Source organism: Hyposmocoma kahamanoa, unplaced genomic scaffold, assembly GCF_003589595.1.
Source record: "Hyposmocoma kahamanoa isolate Upper Pololo Valley unplaced genomic scaffold, ASM358959v1 94, whole genome shotgun sequence".
NCBI classification, from domain to species: Eukaryota; Metazoa; Arthropoda; class Insecta; order Lepidoptera; family Cosmopterigidae; genus Hyposmocoma; species Hyposmocoma kahamanoa.
In genome coordinates this window covers 271,777-294,111 of record NW_020654878.1, presented here as the reverse complement: position 1 = coordinate 294,111, position 22,335 = coordinate 271,777, and the positions used below count along the sequence as shown (strand labels likewise).

Below are 22,335 nucleotides of genomic sequence, written 5' to 3'. Positions count from 1 at the left end.
ATACCTCCATAATGTGAGTTTTCATTACTATATAGTTCCGGTTTTGAAGGGTAAGGGTGCTGGTGAAATTGCAGGCACACGGGACTTGTCAGTTTATGCCCCTCAGAGCTGTGTGGCTTAAATCTTTTTTTTCATAATATCGAGTGACGGGACAAAAAAGTCGTGCGCCTGGTGGTAAGCTACACGCCATAACAGTAGCAGTGCCACTCAGAGCTTTAAATCGCAAAGATCTGAAGGGCCCTGCCACTGCGCATGTCACCCTGAGACATAGGTTAACAAGTCCCATGTACCTGTAATTTCACTAGCACCCTTACCCTTCAAAACCGGAAAACAGTAATGTTCACATTATCGCTTGGCGATAGAAATAGGTAAGGTGACAGTACTCCTTCACAAGGAGCTCTACTCTACTACGCAACTAAAAGTGGCACTGCACTAAATATCATTAAAAATATATTAATCGTAACAAGAGATCATCTATGTTTTTTGTTTTATAGCACAAATAGTTCTGTATTCAAAGATGATGTCTATGTTAAAAAGCGAAATGCTGATGAATAGAAGGTTGTCGATGGCGAAGGCTGAATACGAGTACTATTGCATCTAATTGAGAAATCGAATGTTCGATCCCTGCGATCCACGTTTGGCTACCATTTATAAGTTTTTTTATATAAAAAAAAAAAAAAGTGCCCATTTGATCTCACATGATGGAAGTGATGATGAGGTCGACGATGGAGCATGCACACTTAAATAATGCCTATTCACTCTCGCCTTGAAAAGGCCCAAATTATAGCGTTCGGGGAATAAGTCCGCAGACAAAGAATTCCACTCCATAGCCATTGGTCATATAAATGGAAGCTTTCGCTAATATACTCTCTCTAACAAAAAAAAACTCTCACGAAAGCGGTTCATAACACTTGGAAAACGGGTGAATTCCAACCTGAATTAGATCAGCGTGGTTAACCATGATCCTCTCCTTAGAGGTTTTTAACCGGGCATCCGCAGCAATTAATTACCTGGTCTCAAACAAGGAAATTCCCTGTACTACGAGTGTCAGAGCAACGTATTTCACTCTGGGCTGCGTACCAGAACACCTAGACCAGAATCTTTTTAGAAACCTCCCAATTTGGTCCCTCCGGAAATAAAACCCGCAACCTCCTCATCCACAGTATAGAGGTCGTAAAAAAATATGGATTATAATGAGGAAGTTACTTCGTCTAAGTTATAACTTGTTGTTAGTAACTGATCGATTGTTCAAGTAATTTAAGTTACTGAAATGCGTGTGTTGTTTCACTGCTTCGGAGATTCATCGCCTGAACCACAACACATGTGCAGCTCGATACAATTACTGGATACGATACGGTGACATGAATGTTGCTAAGAGAAAATAAATAATAGTAAATTCAAAGCAATGGACTGTTACATCTGTGAATACAATAACTATGCTTAAGGGTTGTGAGATAGCGTTAGCATCGTTAGTCTACCACATGTCTATACCAGAGTACCAGAGAGCTACAGCAAGTATTTATTTCTTAAATAGGGTCGGAAATATTTGTATCATTTAAAAATATACTCAATTTGTCGTTTATAAAGTATAAAACTTTTAGCTGACCTAGTCCAGGAAAGTTAGAATAAACATATTTATTCCATTTCTGTCCGCTGCTCTAAGCATTTTAGTCTATCTACTTATAATGAACTATGTATGATTGTAAAAAACTTTCATACAGCCAACTGACGAAAATTTAAAAAAAACTAAAATTGTCTATAGTATTACATACTATTTTTGCGTGGTTCTTGAATAGATTTATACCACATACTTTAGAAAAAGCAAAAGCGTGGTAAAAGAAATAAAAGTGCTTTGGGGTTCTTTTTTGTACTTTATATTTTTTGTATAATGCTACAATGTGCCTCGACAAAAAATAATCTTTACTTACAGCAAATCGTCCTAACAAACAATTAAATCTTTTTTTACTTTTTCTGTTCTACATCTTCTCCATTCTTTAGTCTTTTTTTATTTCCTCGCATTGTTTGAGAAAAGCTATACCTATATGTGTGTACCTCAGTCGGAACAGGGTTTGCCTGACTCATATAATACAACGACCCGCAGGCGCTCGACCTTGTAACCCACACTTGTCCGGCAATCCCTAACTTCCCGGCCTTTGTTATAATGTACTATACATATCTATTATTAGGCGGCAGTGGTAGCCTAGTGGAAAACTGTTTGCTTCTCAATCGAGAGGTCGAGCTCGAGTCCCTGTGGCAGTATGTGCCTATGACTTTTGTTTGCAAGTAATGTACATTTGTGCATATTTGGTTGCAATATCTCTCACACGTTGAAGAAGATCCACAATGTTGGAAATCTTGTGAAGATTGCACCTCGCATAGCGCTACAATGGCAGACAATGGCCTAGACTGTCTCTTAAGAGCAGACCCGAGGGACATATAATGTTATTTTACTACCGACTAAGGCGAAAACATCCCAAAGAAGGGCTATATCAAAAGTAGCCTTAACTGACAAACGTGTATGAAAGACGTGTTAAGATCGCAGCAAGTGAAAGGCTGTGCTTGTGCCTACCCCGATAGGAAAAGAGTGAGGAATGCATGTATTGTAATACCTGTATTTTGCTTCGCAATTTGAATTGCGTACCTACTGTTTGAACGAGCTAGTCACAAGACACCTCATTCTCTTTCCCACGTCAGTGCCCAAACCAAGATCAGCCTAACCTACGATGTTTGTTATTCTAGTTGAGTGCGTTAACACTCTGACCGTATCATATGGCCGTATTCAACGCCAGTGTATACTAACTCGGTTGGTGCGTCATCTCTGCGTAACCCATTGAGAGGCAGGGGTGTATATGAGTACGTATATACGCACGTAGCTATTCTCGAGTATATGGTACGCTACTTACTGTTCGACTGATGATTACTTCACTCTAAAGTGTATATACACTTAGAGCGGAGTGTTCGTTACGAAGTTTTAGTGGGAAAACGCGCCTCACTTTAAAGAGGAGAAGGATTAAAGAAACAGATTCTACTGTTGGTAGTGTTTCTATTGTAACGCTACAAATTACTCGTAGTTACTTTTAGGGAATCACCACACTCATTGACTTGGAATCGCGTTAAGCTGGTCAGTAAAAGCCTCAACGTCCATTAAATAAGAACGAAAGTAATCAACGGCATGGGTTCGTAAGACGCGGCTCGACGTCGGTCGGCAATGAATCTGGTCCGCGTTCTCGTTCTCCGTAGGACACGAAATATGCAATACTGGGTCTAATTAAAAGATGCTTGTTGCGAATGAGGCTTCATACTTGACACATCTTTTAATTTAGTGGTTAGTAGAGCCCCTGCTTCCTGCGAACTCCCGGTCGCGTCCGTGCATAGCCTCATCCATCCATCATCAGCGTCGATACCCGCATCGACGACCGAACGGCTGCGTCGAAGTCTGAACGACTCCGAAGGTGCGAGACCACAAGTCATACCCCCGAATCTGAAATGATGGCTGAATAGCGGCGCCGACGCCCTAATGGCCGCTTCGACGACCGACTTCTACGCCTGAATGATGCAACGACGCGGATGCTCGAAAAGCCGTGTCAACGGCGGATCGGCTTAACAACCGTGATAAAACTTAATCGCCTCAAGTCGATAATAAGCGCGTTGATAACGCGTTGATGACTCGCTAATAAAGAACCTTTTTTAATCTGATTTTGGAGTTGTTTGGTTCCTTTGATCTCCTCTTCTTATTTTATTATAAGTATATCTTATAACTCAACAACATTCGATTTACAACAGATTATTCAAAACCATTATTTATAGTGACTTGACCATATTGGATTTTTTTCTACTTTGGACTTCTCTTATTGCTCTTGATGATTAGAAGATTTATTTGTGTAGTTTCATAAAAGAAGTGTTGTATCACTGACACTGGCAACTATAGCCAACGCGGGTTGCACAAATAATTGTATTTTATTATAATTTTGTATGTCCGTCCAAGATATACCGTCTCAATGAACAATTGTTTTGAATTGGTTGTGAATTAAAATTTTATAATAACTACGAGGGAATACTTTCTGAATAAATGAACAGGGTCGAGTGTCACTTGCCTCAGTGGTTTTATGATTCACCTCACATTTACCATATACTAGTTCGGTATTTATTTACGTATAACCCCAATTTGTAATGACTCGGTCGCTTACGATCGATTTGCTTGTCCGAACTTTTAACACAACTACTATATTTCATCTGCGACACAAAACTTCGAGTTTGCTCTCAAATTATCAGTTTCAGCAGCAGTGTCAACCGTAACAGTTACACACATAAAATACCTACCTAATAAGTAGACATGTATTTCATGAAATCTTGACACGACCGCTTTAAATAACTGACATGTTAGAGGTCTCCTTCATATTTATAATTTTGATATTTCAAATAATATTATCGCTACTGCTTCAAATAATAAGTAACTAAATATCCAATTATTGTTTCGAGGGTTGCCTCGGGGATTTTTTTAATTTAATATTCCGTTTATTATTACGTATTTTGATAGTCCGTATCAGAACCGCAAACGGCAGACGCAATAGAGAATTTAATACAACGTAAGATTTTGGTATATATAAAAGGTAATTCAAAATATACATACATAAATAATTCAATATACACTAACAGCCCAATTAACGGCGATTCCTATAGAACGCCTCTCGCAATTGTCGCTTCGCTTATTAAAACCGATCCTGTAATAGTCAGCTGAAAATTCATATAAGATTCTCTTGTACATATACATGTACATGAAGCGAATTAAATGTTTTTATATAAGCGAAGATATACAAATATATACCTATATAAGTTATATAGAACAAACAAATACGGTCAGTATTACAGTTTAGAAGAAGTTACATAAACTTGTACGACACAACCTGAAAAGGAATGTTTGTCAATTAATGTGAACACGAGTATACAACCAATATTGACAAAAGCCCTGGGTGCCTGTTGGGAATAGTCAATAGGTTACGTGTAACTGATTTTGTTTGATAATGTACGAATTTTATAGGTCCTAAGGAAGAAAGGTTGCTGGTTCCTATTAGAGAAGAAAAGAGAAGAGTTATATTGGTGAGATGTGATGACCAAACACCGCGACACAATTAACCGAGGAAGTTTAGAATCAATTAGGACTCACCATAGACCGTAGATAGAGGGGATGGTAAGTGCCATGAGGGTAGCGAGGAAACCCACCACGAGAATGGACACGCGCATCACCCAGATGATTTCCATCTCCGATGCGTTCTGGCGGAAGATGAGCTTGTATACGTTCCTGTGGACAAAACGTTATTAGCTAATAATAAACGGTATTAGTTAATAAACTAAGCACGTCGCTGTTTGAATTTATTACTTTAGACTCTCGTATCAGCTGAAATTCCCACTTACCGGGCGAACATAGACGAGGCGCTGAGCACGCTGGAGTCAGCGGAGGACATCACGGCGGCGGAGACGGCACCGAGGCCGAAGAACGAGACGAAGTCGGGCGTGAGGTGCTGAAGCACTAGCGGCAGGATCATTGAGGTCTGATCCGGGGTCAGCTCGCCTTCCGGCGTTAAGTCACCATGGTAGTCCGTCTCATTCCACGCTACATGACAAATACAGAACATATTTCTCTTTGTTTGTAAAGTATTTTTTATCTGAAGTCAAACTCTTTGTATTGTAGACGCTAGTACAAAAAGTTCAATAACACCGCTAACTTTACGAAAAACGTGCAGATAATAAAAACAGCCAAATGACTTGTTACCTGAAATATAAGCAAATTTAAACTGCAATGTTTGAAATGAGGTAACCTGTAGCCTTGGCGATGGCGCCGATGAGCACGGGTGGGATGGCCATGAAGATGCAGCCGACGGCAGCCACGTACGACAGCACCTGCGCGCGCCCCGCTGTCTTACTGCTCAGTACGCGCTGAAAATACACCTGCACAAAAGCACCTCTAATCAGTAACCTTAAGAGAAAGAAGAAGAAAAAACATCCGACGGTAGAATAAAGGTCGGCTTGTCGCGTAGACAAATTGGCCCAAATTTTGACAGCCATAATTTTGGCTTTCTTGTAATCTACGTGACGTGAAAAGTGAATGTTCACGAGTCATCAGCAAAATGAGAAGGTCGGCTGTAATAAGAAGCAGCTATACTATACATTACTGTACCATTGCTTCATACTGGTACAAGTTATAAGAGAAGGTATGCATTCACACCTGCCACGGAATTCCTCCAAAGATTAGCAGCAAGCCATAATCCACATAGAACCAATAGTATTCGGACTTGACGTGTCCTATCCAATCAACATCCATAGAGGACAGCGGTTTTACGTGCTGATTGGCCCACGCGAATGGGATACACATCCAAAGGCCGATGAAGATGCAGAACAGCTGGATGACGTCGGTGTACGCGACGGAGTACAGCCCGCCAAAAAGCGTGTAGAACACAGCCACGCACGCGCTGAAGATCACTGACGTGCGGTGGTCCATGTCGATGATTACTGCTAGTGTTGCACCTGGGGACGAACATATTTAGTAAGATACGCTACGAGAATCATAACGACTGGCATTACAATACTGGAAACCCACTACCGGTAAGTGATGGGAGTTCTGGTTACAGTTGCAGTATGTATAGCAGCAGCAGCAGCAGCTGCAGCTACTGTCTCCTACTTCGTATTTAGTAATCAGTATGGTACAAAAGTGTAAAGTATATACACATTTTTCATAATAGGTAACACTATGAATGTTAGGTTAAATCGGTTTTTTTGACCTTTCATGACTTCCATGAATGAGGGCGCACTAGACGCGCTTTTCGAGGCCAGCGTAATATATTTTAAAGGCAGAAATAAAAGTGCAGGTGACATATTTTTGGTGCTTGTATTTGATTCGTTTTCTTTGGTTTGTTATGTCACGTGCAAAAATAATCGCTTTGATACTCGTTTTTTTTCTTTGCGACTTGCCTATATTATATTATTATCACTTACGCGACGACCGTTTGTGGCGATATTAGCGCATAACGTCAATAATAAAAAAATTCATACTGTATTGATTTTGTGTTCCATTAGTTAAGTGTAAGTTAATAATAATAAGTACATTATGAAATTGATAAAAGATAACAGCAACCCCAATGTTAATTTAAGTATAATGTATTTCAAAGCGTAACTCGACCCAAAATTAACATACAGGGTGAGCGGCGAGATAGGGCGCAATTGTAACATCATCAAATACTTACCTTAAACCCTTCCGTAAAAGTTTGACATTCGTCACGATAAAACATTACATGTAACTTATTTAGGTTATAAGGTGACGGACGCTACGTTACCTTATTGGTATTCTGTGCGTTGTGACGATAACGCTAACGCTTGTGCTATAGACATCAGTAATTACTAATTATTTAAAATATAAAATACTTCTAATATGTACTTATGTATTTTATAAGTATCCTATGAGTCGGTTTATATTGATACAATAAATAACAGTGGCCGTACTTAAATTTCGACTAAGGGTATTCTTATCAGTCTTCAGTTCTTGAAGCGCGTACAAACTACCTAATTATTTTCAAACTACGCAACTTTGTTAATTCAAGCGCGCGAGCCTGAAATGATTGATGAAATGAATGTCGGCGATTCGGCCGCGAGTGCCGAGCTCCCAAACTGAAGTTTATGTTATTTTAGTTAATTGATTACTTTGAATGTTAGCCTTCGTTATTGCGACATTACTTGGGAAACTCGGGAAATGGTCGGCCTCAACGTACACATCTCAACCAGTAGAGGATGACTTAAAAAGTCCAGGAGGTACTATGAATAGCAAGGCGGGTATGAAAAGACTGATGCTAAGAGTTATATACACGTGTGGGTGACTCATTCGGGGAATTAATAAGTTAATTATTACAAGTAGATAACTACGAAACCGCTACAGCGAAACTTTTAGAGGGTAGTTTAATAATGTAAGCAAAATGTAACATTAGATGGAAATACATATTGAAATATAAAATAAAGTAGAAATTTAAATTGATTTTCGATATTTCAGGTTAATCTCCGACACCCGGCAAGTGAACTTTTGACAATAATTGTTTTCCAAATTTGAGCACAGGCAACGACATGCCTTTTTTTAAAGCGGTGTACAGAGTGGCTCTACCTTAGGTAGTATTTTGATTCATCTGCTTGGATTTTATTGTTTCTTTGACATATTCGACAATGATGAAAGGCCTTTTAGGGCCTTTTTATAAAAGAAAAGTTAAAAAAAGGTAATTCAAGTATTTGTAATGTAAAAAGGAGCAAAGAGATACGTATGCGGTCTTTGTAAAAAATCCGTGTACTATCAGTGCTTACATAAATGTATCGAGAATTTGGTACATAACCAAATCCTAGATGCTTTTATGGTTTAAGTTACCGTGACAGAGGCGGATAAACGCGTGAGAGAAGTTGAAATATAGTAATATTTCAAGTTTTACTGCATAATCTCTGTAATGCTCCAAAACATAATAAAAATAAACTTACAAATACCACCACGAGTCAACAAATGAAAAAAATTCAACGTTCAGACCTTCAAAGGGTTAGAGAATAATTAAATTATGTTTGTTTCACAATAAAGTTTATACTCATAAACTTTTGCTAATTTTACCATAAATACATTTCAGCTGTGTAAAAGGTCAAAGATAACAGATCAGGCTAATTAACAAAAGGTAAGTTGAGATGACCCTAATCCGCCATCAGTTCCCCACGGTTCAATTGAGAAATCGCTAAATGTTCGAACGAAATCAAAAACTTATACGCTTTAAGAAAGCCCGCCTAGCCGAGGTAGTTCGAAAAAACACAGATAATAAATATTTTTCTTTTTTACAAGCTTCTCTATAAACCGACAAATCTTTTGAACAGCCGAGCGCGATTGCAAAAAATGCATTAGTTCGCAAAATACGGTACGGTTTAGTTTTTACACAAGCGGCTGGCGGAGAGAATTAATGGCGTCATATGTCTCCGATTGGTTTTATTCTTCTCCTTCTTTTTGCTTATTGCCAGTGTCCTGTTCTGATTTCACGAGTATCGAAAGTAGTTCAGCTTAGTAATCTTAGGGTCGTATACCAGAACTCTACTCAATAAATAAAATAAAATACTTTTATTTCGGACAACAAGTTCCATATTTTGTTAGTAATAATAATAATAATAGAAAAGAGCTTATAAACTAGTGTTAGTAAATATTTGTACATCATCAATTGGTTAAATCACCCTCCTTACGAAGCATTGCCACATGGGAGAGGTGATCCTACCAGCTACAGTTTGTAGGATGCTGTTGGGGCTGTCCCGCACCCTGCGCATCAGGGATGGGCTGTCTTTTTTCGGAGGATGGCAGCAAAACCATCCGTCTCATATTCTGTAAACATCCCCGACGCACTGCAAAAACTAGGCAGCCCCAACATCATCCTAAAAATATAATGCGCAAATCAGGATCTGAGTATGATTTCAAGCACTGGAAATACGACCCTAACGACAGGGACTTGAGTATGATTTCGAGTGCCATACCACCATACTCAAATCCTGACTTGAGCATTGAGTACAATTCTAGAATACGACTCTTAGAGGCTTCTGCAGGTTCTGCTACACAGCGGCTATTGTGGGAGTACCAAGTAAGAAAGTACAAACTTTATACATTGTGAATTTTGATGATGTACAGATTGGAGTTATATTGAAAAAGGTGTATACCACAGGTGTATACCAAACATTTGTGTATAGACAAGTATTTAATATGTTATGTGAGACGCCCGCAAGATATAATTACTATTAAAAAAGGGGAATATACATAATTTACATAATTTGAAGAAATTGGTGAGTTTAGGAATGAACGTGGAAGGATTATCATATAGCGAGATAAAATACCTGGAGCCATTGACTGGTTTCTATTGTGATAGATAATATCATTGGGCTAAATACCATCGATTGACAACAAGAAGTGTGTGTACCAACCTAAAAATATTTATACAACAAACACTCTTTTGCGTATGAGTCTACGGCGAAGTTCGCGTCTATCTTAAACTATTTTCCATCCTGTAAGGCGTCTATGCGTTTCTTGCCGTGGAAACATTTACAACCTCACTTCCTTTTCCCCCCACATACCTAATGGAGCGACCATCTAGGCGCGTACCACCTAGGCCATAGGGATGACACGGAAAATTTAAATAATAGCATACATACTCGTAATGTAAGTGATTTAATATACTACCTAGACATATAAATATATACTTCGGTTCTTTCTAGACACAAAGAACCTTATTTTTTATCCTTTTTAAATCCGATCCCATTTGTTGAACTTTTGTAATACATAAAGGTTTGGTAACTGTATGTATACGTTATATATTATTATATATTTATAAGCACTCACACTTGGCCACAACATCACCTAATACCAAGCGACGATTTATTGGACGGGTATGTGTTAAAAAATTACGTACAATTTGCCTGTTACTTCTGCGGGGTGGACTAAATCCATAACATAGGTTTTACAGGTTTTAGATTAAATACCAGTCCCTCACTATAACCTTGTTAACATTTGCAGAGCATCCCACGGCTGTGGGATATGGCGGGAAAGTTCTTTAAATATTGTGCTTAGGATATTTGCTTCATGGACATTGTTTTATTTTTAAAAGTAGGTAAGTAATAAAGTATTGAAAGACTTAAAGTTGCTTACCTCGTCTGGGAATCGAACCAAACAAATGTGAAAAAAACATCCTGTACTTTTATGATGCCTGAATTGTTATTTAAAAGGAATTAATATTTATCGTTGTCCCTTTCGTTTTCGATGGGACGCCGAATATATCTATACAAGCTGTCATTGTAATATTTTGAGCTGTCGGGAGGAAATAAATAAATTTATATTTGTATTGTATTCCATTGAACATTTACAAAAAGGGAAATAGCTCTTTGATCAATCCGATTCCGAAATGTTTTTAGCGTCGGCAGGTGCCAACACAAGTGAGATATCGATTTTCTCCCATTGGGATAAGCTCGAGATCGGCGATCTAAAAGAAGTAAATGTGTTGAATTGGAATAATTCAGACCTTAATTAATTTAGCTGCCTTCGTGGCCGAACGGTGACCATGTCGGACTGGCACGCAGAGGTCCCAGGTTCTATCCCCGGGCCGGGAGAAATATTTGTATGCCCTACATTTATTTATCTCGTGAGTTTGGGTGTAATTTGTGGTTGTGTGTGTCCATGGTACCCGCGGCACAGGGTTTCCCTAGTGCGTGGCTATGTTGAATGTGTGCGTTATTATTATTATTTTAGACTCTCGCCTCTCCCAAGGCCTAAAAGATTAATTTTGAATTTGTATATGGGAGAGGCGTTATTTCCCGAATATGTATATTATTATAATACAAAGATCGAACACTCAGAAAAAATTCCTTCGATCCGCCCGTGTTCGATCTTTGCATTAATAATTACAACAAACTAGTGGAGGAATTTCACAAAAAAATAATTGAATATCAATTCAATAAAAATTAAAAAATATTATTATTATTAGAAGCCGGTATTCCTTCCGAAACAAAATAAAACTAGTAATGTACTAAGTATAATTTAGACAGGTGTGTTTATTATACTGCTAATTGGTTATTTTTTATTACATTCTGACTTGTATATACACACACGAAACACTAATATCGCACATTGTACACACGGGAATTTAGAGGTTAATTATACCCAAATTAGATAAAATACACGGTTGGCCAATGTCGAAGTAATGATACCGCAATGTGCCTCGAGACGGGTTTCCCCACAGGCGAAATGCTCATTCATTAAATGGCTCTTGTGACGTGTTCTAAAAAAAATATCCGACAATAACTGACGGACAAAAAGAAGCAACGATTTGAGACTAACAAGACTTCTTCGTCATTTGACATAGTTTATTGGCTTCGTTAAAACAAGTTTGAACCAGTTTTTAAAGGGTCGTCGTAATTTATCTTAAATATTTTTTCTGGTGTCAATAACGACACCCACCACGAGACCATCATAGAGAGACCATAGCTCGTGCCAAGCAGATTCTGGCAGATAATCATACATTCAGTGTCGTATTCCAGAACTCTACGCAACGCTCAAGTCAGCACTTGAGTATGATTTCAATCACTGGAAATTTGACCCTAATGGCAAGGCCTTGAGTATGATTTTCAGTGCTTTAAATCATACTCAAGTCCTGATTTGAGCATTGAGTAGAGTTCTGGAATACGACCCGAAGATCTGAGTGCTCCCCACACAACTGTGAATTGTAATATCAATGAAATTGTGTGCCAAATGTGATATTACGCATAAGTTTTTACATCAGTCAAATAAAGTCAAATAATCAAATAAAGACACAAAAGTATTTGCCGGAGAGAGCATCAATAACAGTTAGAGGTGGATAATAGACAACGTCACGATGAAAAAATCACAGAAATAGTAGGTATCTCCGTTCCACTGTCTCCGTCACTCATGTCAAAGTAATATACGACGTATTTTACAAACAAAATCATGCTTGATCTCCGTTCTACCGTAGAGACTGGCGAGTGCGCTACTCCTTGTAGTTCACTTTTATTTTTTAATTCTAATTACGAACTAAGAAATAATTAGATCAGCGTAAATACCGTGTAAATACTGTAAACACAAATAAGATAATTGTACAAAATTGACCCAAAATCATAAACACACCGCATGTCTTATTAACCAATAATGCGACAAGCCTGTGAAACTGTGAAGGTTATTGCGGATCCATTTTTCAGACGAAATTAAGCGTAACGATTAATAAAAAGTAGCCGCTTGCCAAAACCGTTTGTTGTGATATAAGTGACACGCGTGACATAATCACGGTGATTTGTCGCTGTGATTTTTTTATAACTGGAACGATTGTCACGGTGATAGAAATGTAACGCTTTTCCCCAAGTCTAATAACAGTGAAGATTATTTGCGACGGGGCGGAGCGATGTAGCAAAACGGAGGGAGGAGGTATGAATATTTTACCTTCGTCTGCCCTTTGCACTTTGCTCTACCCACAGCGAGACCGCTATTTTAGACGGACAAAATGTAAAAGGATAATCTATCGTGATATATATCGTGTCACACACATGAAAATAAGATTTAGACATACTAATTAAGATTACTCGTATATTCTGGTTAAAGCGTTTTTTTTGGACATGAAACTTCTGGCAAAAATTTTGGTAATCCATAGTAAGAGTATAGACAGTTGTTACTTTGATAATTTTTTTATTAATTTTATAACTATTTTAATTTTTTTATTAAGATTATGCAACCAAAAATAGCTCATAAAACATAAATTTCAGGCAAAGCCCAGTTTCAACAGATGCTATCGTCGTCCATTAGCGCAATGCCAGATTGGCCTCGCTGAACGGCCGCGCCGTCGGCGGCGCTGCAGCTCAATGCAGAATGCTGTTATTAATACAACATTTTAACTGTTCTAAATTAATATATTGATATGTTTGAATATCACTTCACACATAAAGTGCGATATTTAATTTTGCGTACATATTTTGCTTCCCCCACGGGAGTCAAATTCAGTAAGACTTATTATGTAGAGCTGGTATTTTCATGATTGGAAGCCTTTTCAAAAGTTGCATTTTTGATCACGACAGTTCTTAGGTAGTGACAAATGTTTATTCGCAAAGAATAAGCTGCCTTTAAATGAATAGTAAAATTTGATCAATATAACGATTTCAAATGTGATTTACTTACCCGTGAAATAAAGACAATATGTGTAGTGAATACTTTGTGTTGCAAACCATTTTAGTTGCTTCGTCTTAGAAGATATGCGATGTACAAAAAATTTAAATGTTATGGACTCACCGAGCGCGGCGAGGATGCCCGCAGCCCAGAAGACCTCCCCGCAGAGCGCAGGCAGGAACAGCAGCCCACCCATTCGGCTGCCGAATGAATCTTGAAGCGGGTCCAGCATCGTGATGTAGCCTTGCTTGCGCATCGGGTTCGCGAAAAAGATGCCACCTGCGCGCCACGATCATGACATCAATGAAGCACCCACTGTGGGCCTGTTTTATTTCGTTATTCACTCATAAGCGAATCGAACATTATTTTCCTAGCAATATCAAGCAATTGGATACTATTGGCATGCATGATGGTATGGATAACGGCATGCATGATGGTAGACCGCCAATTTCAATCACGTGTAAATGAGTCATTGTAAGGTTATTAAAGGATTTACTAATTCTCGACCAAGCAAATCTTGTCATCATTTAACTGAAACAACGTCAACAACTTAACGCAGAAGTGGCATTGTTGTATATTTATAATTAGAACAGGGTGTACCCTGTACATGGGGTACAGAGAACCACACACAGCAAGAGTTAAGCGGGCAGACAAATATAACAGACGGTGAGTACTAAAGGCAAACGCTCACCGAAGACGAGCGAGAGCGCGTAGCCGAAAGGCGCCTGGCACCAGACCAGGCCCGAGGTGTAGATGGCCTCCGCCGTGCCGTTGATGTAGCCGCCGCCCACCCACGTTGCTGTCAAATAAAAACCGTTAACCTTACACATAGCAGTATACCTAATAGCGGTATCATAGGAATTTTTTGAAATAAAAAAACCGGCCTCAAAAATTTGCTTTTCGTTACCGCGGTCGCCTCAACGATAATTGCAATGCATGTGGAAGTTCTCGTCAAAACGGATCGTATGGGCCCAAAGTCAAAGTAGCCGCTATACACTTTTGAGGAGTTCCTCTCATCTGTCCACCATTCCCATCATCAGATCAGCTCAGATTACTTTTATTGGATTTACATCTATGTGCCGAGTTTTGTTGAAATCGGTTAACGGAAAGTGGGTGAAATTCGACCCTAGATTTGTCACCCTTCGAGGTGGAATATCACCCTTTTCCAACAAAAGAAGAATCATCAAAATCGGTTCACAATTAACGTCGGGGTAACCGCGTAAAACATACACACACAAAAATATTAACGAATTGAGAACCTACTCCTTTTTTCAAGTCGCATGAAAACAAAATAACGCATTTGTCGAACGCAATAAAATTTGAAAAATATTTGTGAGTCAAACTTCAAGTTAATTCTCTTTAAATTTCTTATTTCAAAAAATGTTACTATTTTGAATGGTACATTGCATACAAAGTTAACGAAAGGTAACAATAATCTTAGATATTTCCGCTGGTATGAACACATTTCAATAAAAAAAACTCCTCACCTATGCCTCACCTATTTCAAGTGAAGGTAATAAATGTAACGTACTTGAGCCGCGGCCAAAGATTGTTATTCAGCCATAATTAACCAAATGCAGAGTCTACGTCACTTAGAATAGTACTTAACATCTGGCAATGATAATAATCTGTTAATGCAGAATATCTTGAGAGGCGTCTCGAGAACTCAGTGACATTTTTTTAGCTGATACACTCTTAATGCCGGACTCAAGCAAATGTGTGTTACAAAATTAAAACGAACCACACCTGGGAGTCTACTCTTCGTCCGAAATTCGTCCGAAACAATTATCGCCAAATAAGCACTTATTTAATACTCGACCAAGTTCAAAAATGCATGATGCGAATGAAGCTTCATACAGGACATTCTTTTGATTTGGACGAGTATTACTTATTTGACAGTAATTGTTACAAACAGATGTGGGACGGAGAACGGGAGTACACTTCCTGTATGCCAAGGCGGGATTTCTCTAGTGTATTTTGTTAAGGTTTGTACATTTTTTAATAAAATAACTTATTCCTATTTTTCTTTTCAATTGTTTTTTCTATTTTCCAATAACGTTTTTTAACTTTCTTCAAATATATTTCCTTTCTACAATATAATATTTTTTGAGACGCTAAACGAAAGAATAAATGGACGTTTTGTCTAAACGTAATTCTTGTCTCAAGAAAACGGTGACTCAATAAGTCATTTTTTTAGTAAATTAACTTGTTATTTCAGGAGAAGTCAAGTCAAAGTCAAAGATCATTTATTCCATAAGTAAAATAAATTTACACTTGAAAACGTCACATTTACATTACATTACATTAAGCTACTGCTTAGAGAGAGATCGACTTAGGTTCTGTAGTCTCCCATCTGCTAGGTAACGCGGCCATATCTGACGGCCTATTGTAGTGGCGCATTAATTATAATAAATACATAAATTTATTTATTTTCTCCCACAATAGAATGGAATAAAGACCTCCGCGATAAACGCATCTTGATCAAATAAATTTTGAGAATGTCTACGGGACATTTTTTTGTTGAAACCTTTAACAACTTTGGCTTAAAGCCATACACCTTATTCTTCATTTCTTTTATTTATTTTATGAGATTTTGTTGCGGCAGTGACTGCCGTCGGGCTTCAATCAGACAATAGAGAACTGTCATTACCGTAATCGGAACTTTTCTACACCCTATTCAACCTTCTTTCGATGTCGCAAATGAATATCTGACGTAGGCTTTACATATGATATTGCCGCCCAAAAACTTAGACAATTTTTTCCATCCTCTAAGACCAAAAACCATTGTCCAAAGTTCGTGCATTACTTCCGGTACGAGCTCATATTTCCGCAAGATTGCCGCCTGCTTCGTGGAAATGAAAAGATTTGTTCTTTTCCCACGATTTCGACCCATTTCGACCTTCCGTTAGTGACTTTCTTTATCTCCCGTATGATGAAATTTTAATGCCTTTATCACAACCGCATAACACACTCGTAATCTACAATACTTAGATGCTTCGCAACCTTTCATTCTTGGGTAAGCGGTCATGCTACGCCGTAGCACTTTCGGTGCGGTATTATTTACAAACAGGGTGAATGATTGAGTACTTACGAAAGTTATAGCTTTTATTGATTTGTTTCGCTTATAATGATTGATCAAATTGCATTGAAATAGTAAAATAAGCAATGAATGCTAAATCTACATTAGTAAACTAAATAATGTGTTTAAAAGTAACAGTATAGTAAGTAAACTAAACCATGTGTTAGTTTTATCTCTTCAGATTATCTTGAAAACGAAAGTGATAAGAAAAATTGACAGCAACGTCCAAGTATGGGTAGAAAATGGGTCTCGCTATTCTCGTATTATCGATTTAACACGTGTTTTGCCGAGCAACAAAATCGTGTTCTCTTCTCATGTGATTCACATTTTAACGATCTGCAAATTCAGTGGCGGTGGTGGAAATAAAGTTCATTGAATGGTCAGGAAATTGCATCATTTTATTTTGGTTTTTTTTTTCATATAAAGAGATAGAAAGTATATGCCGAAAATAGCTGCTAGTTTGAACATAAGCGGCGAGAGCTAACCATAAATTACACACTCTTGCGAGTTTTGGTTGTCGAATCAATGATGGAACCTTTAATAGCAATTTAATGCAATAGAAGCTTTTTCTGAATAAAAGTAAACATTTACTTTAAACACAATTGAAGCTTACTAACACGTTTATAGGTCAATCAACTTTTTTATTAACTCTCGGTTGTCCCAACATTTTTAAATGGAGCAATTTTTTTTATGATTAATAAAAGTGTGTATCCAAAAGAAAAATGACTTTATAGATGACTCTTGTGTCACACAAGAGACAAAACTTCATATAAATAGTACCTACTCCATAATAATGAATATTTTCTAGAAGACCCAATTTGTTTGATTATGCATGAAAGAGGTAATAATAAATAAAAAATTATAACAATGTTTTTCTTACAACCTTATCATATACGCGTATACACACACACAGTAAGTTCCGGTACCGCAATAAACGTAGGGACTGGACGTAAGATTAAGTTTGTTATTAACACTTTCAAAAATAATGCATAAACGTCTCTTCATATCTTAGATAAGACTAGGATATGATAACTATCATACTATCATTTCAGATTACCTTTAACAAATGCCATTTTTTAGACGTGATAAAAAAGTTGATTGACCCAATTGACCCCTATGTGGCTTTGCGTAATATAATAATAATAATAATTCAACGACCAATAGCCAAAATGCCTCTTTTGCGTGTTACCTTTAATTTATTTAGTATGTTATTATGTTAACTTTACATCATATTATTACGTAAACTCATACGTCTATGCAAATTACGTGCATTGACATGTTTTTGCAAGCGATAGGGATTTGTTAAAGCTACAAGTGTCTCAATTATGGTTGGCATTCAGACGGAAATGTTCACAGTGGTCATTGGACAAGCAATCCCGGGATGCAGGTTTCTTTTCATTTGCACCTTATGTGCTGTAGGTAATACTGTTCGTGAATGCTTTAGATTTTTAATTTATTTTTATTGTGTCATTTATGCGCAGTTGCTTGTAAGTAAATGTTTGGTGTATTCTTAGCCATTACGAACTGTGGCGGAATAACATATGCGAGAGCAATGTGCTTCGAAGTAGCTGAGCTAAAGAAATTTTAAATTTTCGTTTTCATTTTGAAGTGCTCTATCGTTATTATCTACTACGTAAATCACGCTACGCGTCATTTGTCGTCGCCGTAGTCTGTAGCATCTCAAAACGAGTCTTTAACCGTTCTGATTTGTTGTTTGCGTTCACTTCATACCACAGCCTTATATTGACAGATTAATCAGACGATACAATGCAGGCTAATCGTCTTAAGTTATCAAACACTTACATAAATATAGAGCACGGCAGTTGTATGAAACATAAAATCAATATCGCTGAGGGACTAAGAGAGGTAAAAGTAGCAACTGTTGTCGGTGCTACCTTTTAGATAATATTACGAAATTATTTATGTGACAAAAGGATACCTACATTACGAACTACTCCGATTGAGTCCACTGAATTTATTGATGTGAAACAAAAATTACAAATGCCGCGGTGGATAATTTACAAGGCGGTTACGTAACGGCATCAAACGCAGTAAACAAGGGTTTTAAGTTTGATATACTTGTTTCTGACCATGCCCATGAGTACACATTGGTGACATTCAATCAATAGAATGAATACAGCCACTTATCGCAATTAAAATGACCTCATGGCGTCGTGTGGAATGGTCAGCGCTAAGAGTCGAACATTCTTCTTTTAGTATTAACTAGGAAAATGTGGAGACTGAAATGCTCTTATTCTTTTGAAATGACAAATTACTGTTTTGAAACAAGTTACAGAGAAAGAGCTTTTCCTAGTCCGATTGTTTGCTCTTCTTAAGTTCCTTTTATTTGATACTAAGTAGTGAGTAGGGATCCAAGATTGTTGTCAAGGTCTGCGGATTTTGCCAAAATAACAAAGACCGACGGAGATACGAAATCAAAGAAGAGCTCAGCACGAGGTTTGTAAACATAAAACGAACGCAGCTATCAAAACATAAATATGATAATAGGTGATAGATTTCCTCGTGGCAAACACAAACGGTAATAAATCATAATATCAAATCGTACCAGTCATAGTGAAGATGCCGACGAACAGCCCGATAGATCTGCCGGCCAGCATCACCTCCTCCTCGGAATCGTTCCCTTCTTGCTTCTTGCGCCCCGCCCAGATGCCCACGGCCAAAATGAGCACGTAGAACAGTACGATGGAGATTACGCCCGCTATGTTTATCATCTTGACTGCTTAAATGGCGCCTGAGGACAACCGAAAGCGCATTCTATAATTTTGAACACCAATGTGCGCATCAGACGATTATACTCCTGACCGAACTGGAGGAAATCAGAGAATGCGCTATAATCACCGCTTGTCCCATATTTTCTCTATATATAAGATGCAGGAAAGGAGCCTCCCCGCACGACATACCATCTCTTTCCTGTACGTCTAACGCAACCTGTCATACGCCGATTGGTAAATCCTTTCACTGCGATGGCAAGCATGCAGCGTATGCCGTCGACACGATACGATGAAGAATAATGAGTCAAAAAGTGACAAAGTAATAAATTAATTAATCTCATCAACTGAAAAGTAGATCATGTAAAACTGCTCTACTTCAAAAGAGTGTAATAGTAATGGCTACGAAGGTTTATAACAAACTTCCACTTGAAATTAGGAATTGCAACGATTGTGCAGAATTTAAGAAATTATTATTTAATTACCTAAATGATTGGACATTCTATAACATTGAAGATTTCTTATAAAATTTACATTTCATATTATTAAATTTGTTATTGATTATTTTACTATTGTTACTATGTTTCATTAGTAATAGGTTGCATTAATTGGACTGCATGATTATAATATTATTACAAATTATTGCATGAGAATTACTAAAACTAAGAAAACTTTGTATGCCATAAGGCGGATCACAGTGATTCAAAATTCATTCTTGTAACAACTTTATAACCTGTGTATCACAAAGAAATAAATGATTTGATTTGATTTGATTAGATTTGATTTAATTAAGAATTATTATTTTTTTATTTTTTTTATTATTTTTTTATTTATTATGTTTATGTTCAGCTCTGGACTTTGAGTAGAATCTTACATTATTTTTAACTTATTTATTACACATGTTTAGGAAACATAATGAAACTATCGAGTTCTTAGGTCGCCGTTGCTACATTCAGAGTGCATATACTTCACGCCCTTTTCCCGCCGAGGTATACAGAAACAACAGCCTTCCACTTACTACGGTCCGACACATACTTTGCCTCATCAACATGCATCAGTGCTTTCATACTCACACGTCGGTAAAGGATACTCTTGACCTGGCCCTTCTTTAGGATGGCCTCAATTTGGTCGTGGTATGTTGGCCTTACACCCGCTCACACCCGACTTATAAATCTGTTTCGCCAACCTTCTTTCATTCATTTTCTCCACAAATCCGAACGAACCATCTAGGCATCCCTTTCCCTATCTTTGTAACTACATCTTCTTCCACGGTGCAACGCTCTCTTATCACAGTGTTCCGTAATTTATCCATCAGAGTCACTGCACCCATATTTCTCAAAGCTCTCAGTTCAAACCCAGCATTCATTACCATACACATAAGTGTCGGAACCAGCACCCCTCCACGCACAGCCAGTCGCGCCTTTTTAGATACTTTCCGGCTGCTCATGAAGACAGGCATCGCCAAACACCATTCACCAAACACAAATGCAGGTAATTTGCTCTCCTTTCAATGTCACTTTTATATCTTCCAACTCATGTAATCATAGAACCCAAATACACTCGTTCCTCTTTCTCAACTTCAATAAATATAGTGGAATCCGTCATTATTTTCCTCTCTTTCAAAAGTCATTACTTTCGTTTTACATTAATTTTCATTCCTTTTATTGTTAAAGCACTACGGAAATTTAGAAAGTGTTTTCAAACTTCAAATAATTATTCAGTTGCTACGAATACATTATAAACTAACTTTTCGCCCACACACCCCCAGACGTGCATTTATCGCGATCGCAATTAGTGCCGCAGTTTACTTGCAAAAATAGCCGATGACCTTTGTACGGGCGCGAGTTCGTCGTGGAACCATGTCGTGACCTCCACTGAAAAATATATTCTTGGTTTTTAATATCAAATAATTAACAGTGATAACATATAAAATCAATTCTCGCCCCATGGATTATTTCAGAAATAGCATTGCACATTTGCGAAACAGGGGTCACAATTGACTTTAGGTTTGACCTCGCGAATGCTACCAATTTAATCAGCGATCACCTGGTGAGAGCCGCGACAGTGATTTGTCTCGCTAGACAGTTTCGTCTGGAAAACAACAATTTAATATTCAGGTGCTCACCTATTAACAGTAGCAGTAAAATCCTCGCTCGCCGACCAGCGCGGAGGCTCTCGCCCGGTGCACTCGCAACGTCCTCACCACTCCACCCACATAATGCTACACGCACATATAGAGTACGACGACAACAATATTAACACGAACCATCTCAAAAAATATATTCATCAAAATTTAACACTATCGTTCACGCATTGCACGGCAGCGATCAGTGCGGCGGTAACGGCGTTACGAGTACTCTGCTATGCAAGAGACTGGCGCGCGGGCGACGTCGGATCAGATGCTAGGCCTGGCGGGGCAGCAGCAGCTGTCTCCCCATCGGAGAGAGGTTTTTTGCGAAGGGCTGTTTCTGGTCCTAAAGCTTAGCCCGCACATGAGCGCGCGTGCCCGACTCCACAGACATCAACACTTCGGTGGTCGCGCGAATTACGTAAGTCGCGGGCACATCTCGCGGGAGACGCTTCACGTGCTCGGGGCGAGTCGGGCGGCGACGGCTGAGGCAGGTGGCGCCGATCGATGCGCCTGACGTCATTGGTCCCGACACGACCTTCCGCGCGCATGCTCGCCGCCTGCGCCTCCCACGCCCCGTACTCACCACGCTACGCGAGTCCGCTACCGATTGAGTACCTTACATTACCAGCTCTTTCCAGACTTACCAATACATTTTTAGCAGCGAACGAGCAATGTACGATGCGCTGCTATCACA

At 38.4% G+C, this 22,335-nt stretch overlaps 1 protein-coding gene across 1 annotated transcript in view; it reads right to left on the bottom strand.

Annotated features, from left to right (window-relative positions):
* LOC113237780 (high-affinity choline transporter 1) overlaps positions 1-22,112 on the bottom strand; it is a 39,066-nt gene extending 16,954 nt beyond the window's left edge. Inside the window, exons 1-8 of the mRNA XM_026474435.1 lie at positions 21,636-22,112; positions 19,348-19,533; positions 14,394-14,501; positions 13,826-13,981; positions 6,224-6,522; positions 5,817-5,946; positions 5,413-5,611; positions 5,165-5,299 (exon numbers count right to left, since the gene is read on the bottom strand). Coding sequence (XP_026330220.1) covers positions 5,165-5,299; positions 5,413-5,611; positions 5,817-5,946; positions 6,224-6,522; positions 13,826-13,981; positions 14,394-14,501; positions 19,348-19,513 — 1,193 coding nt within the window. The 5' untranslated portion in view covers positions 19,514-19,533; positions 21,636-22,112. The remainder of the gene's footprint in view (positions 1-5,164; positions 5,300-5,412; positions 5,612-5,816; positions 5,947-6,223; positions 6,523-13,825; positions 13,982-14,393; positions 14,502-19,347; positions 19,534-21,635) is intronic.
* Between the last annotated feature and the right edge of the window lie 223 nt (positions 22,113-22,335).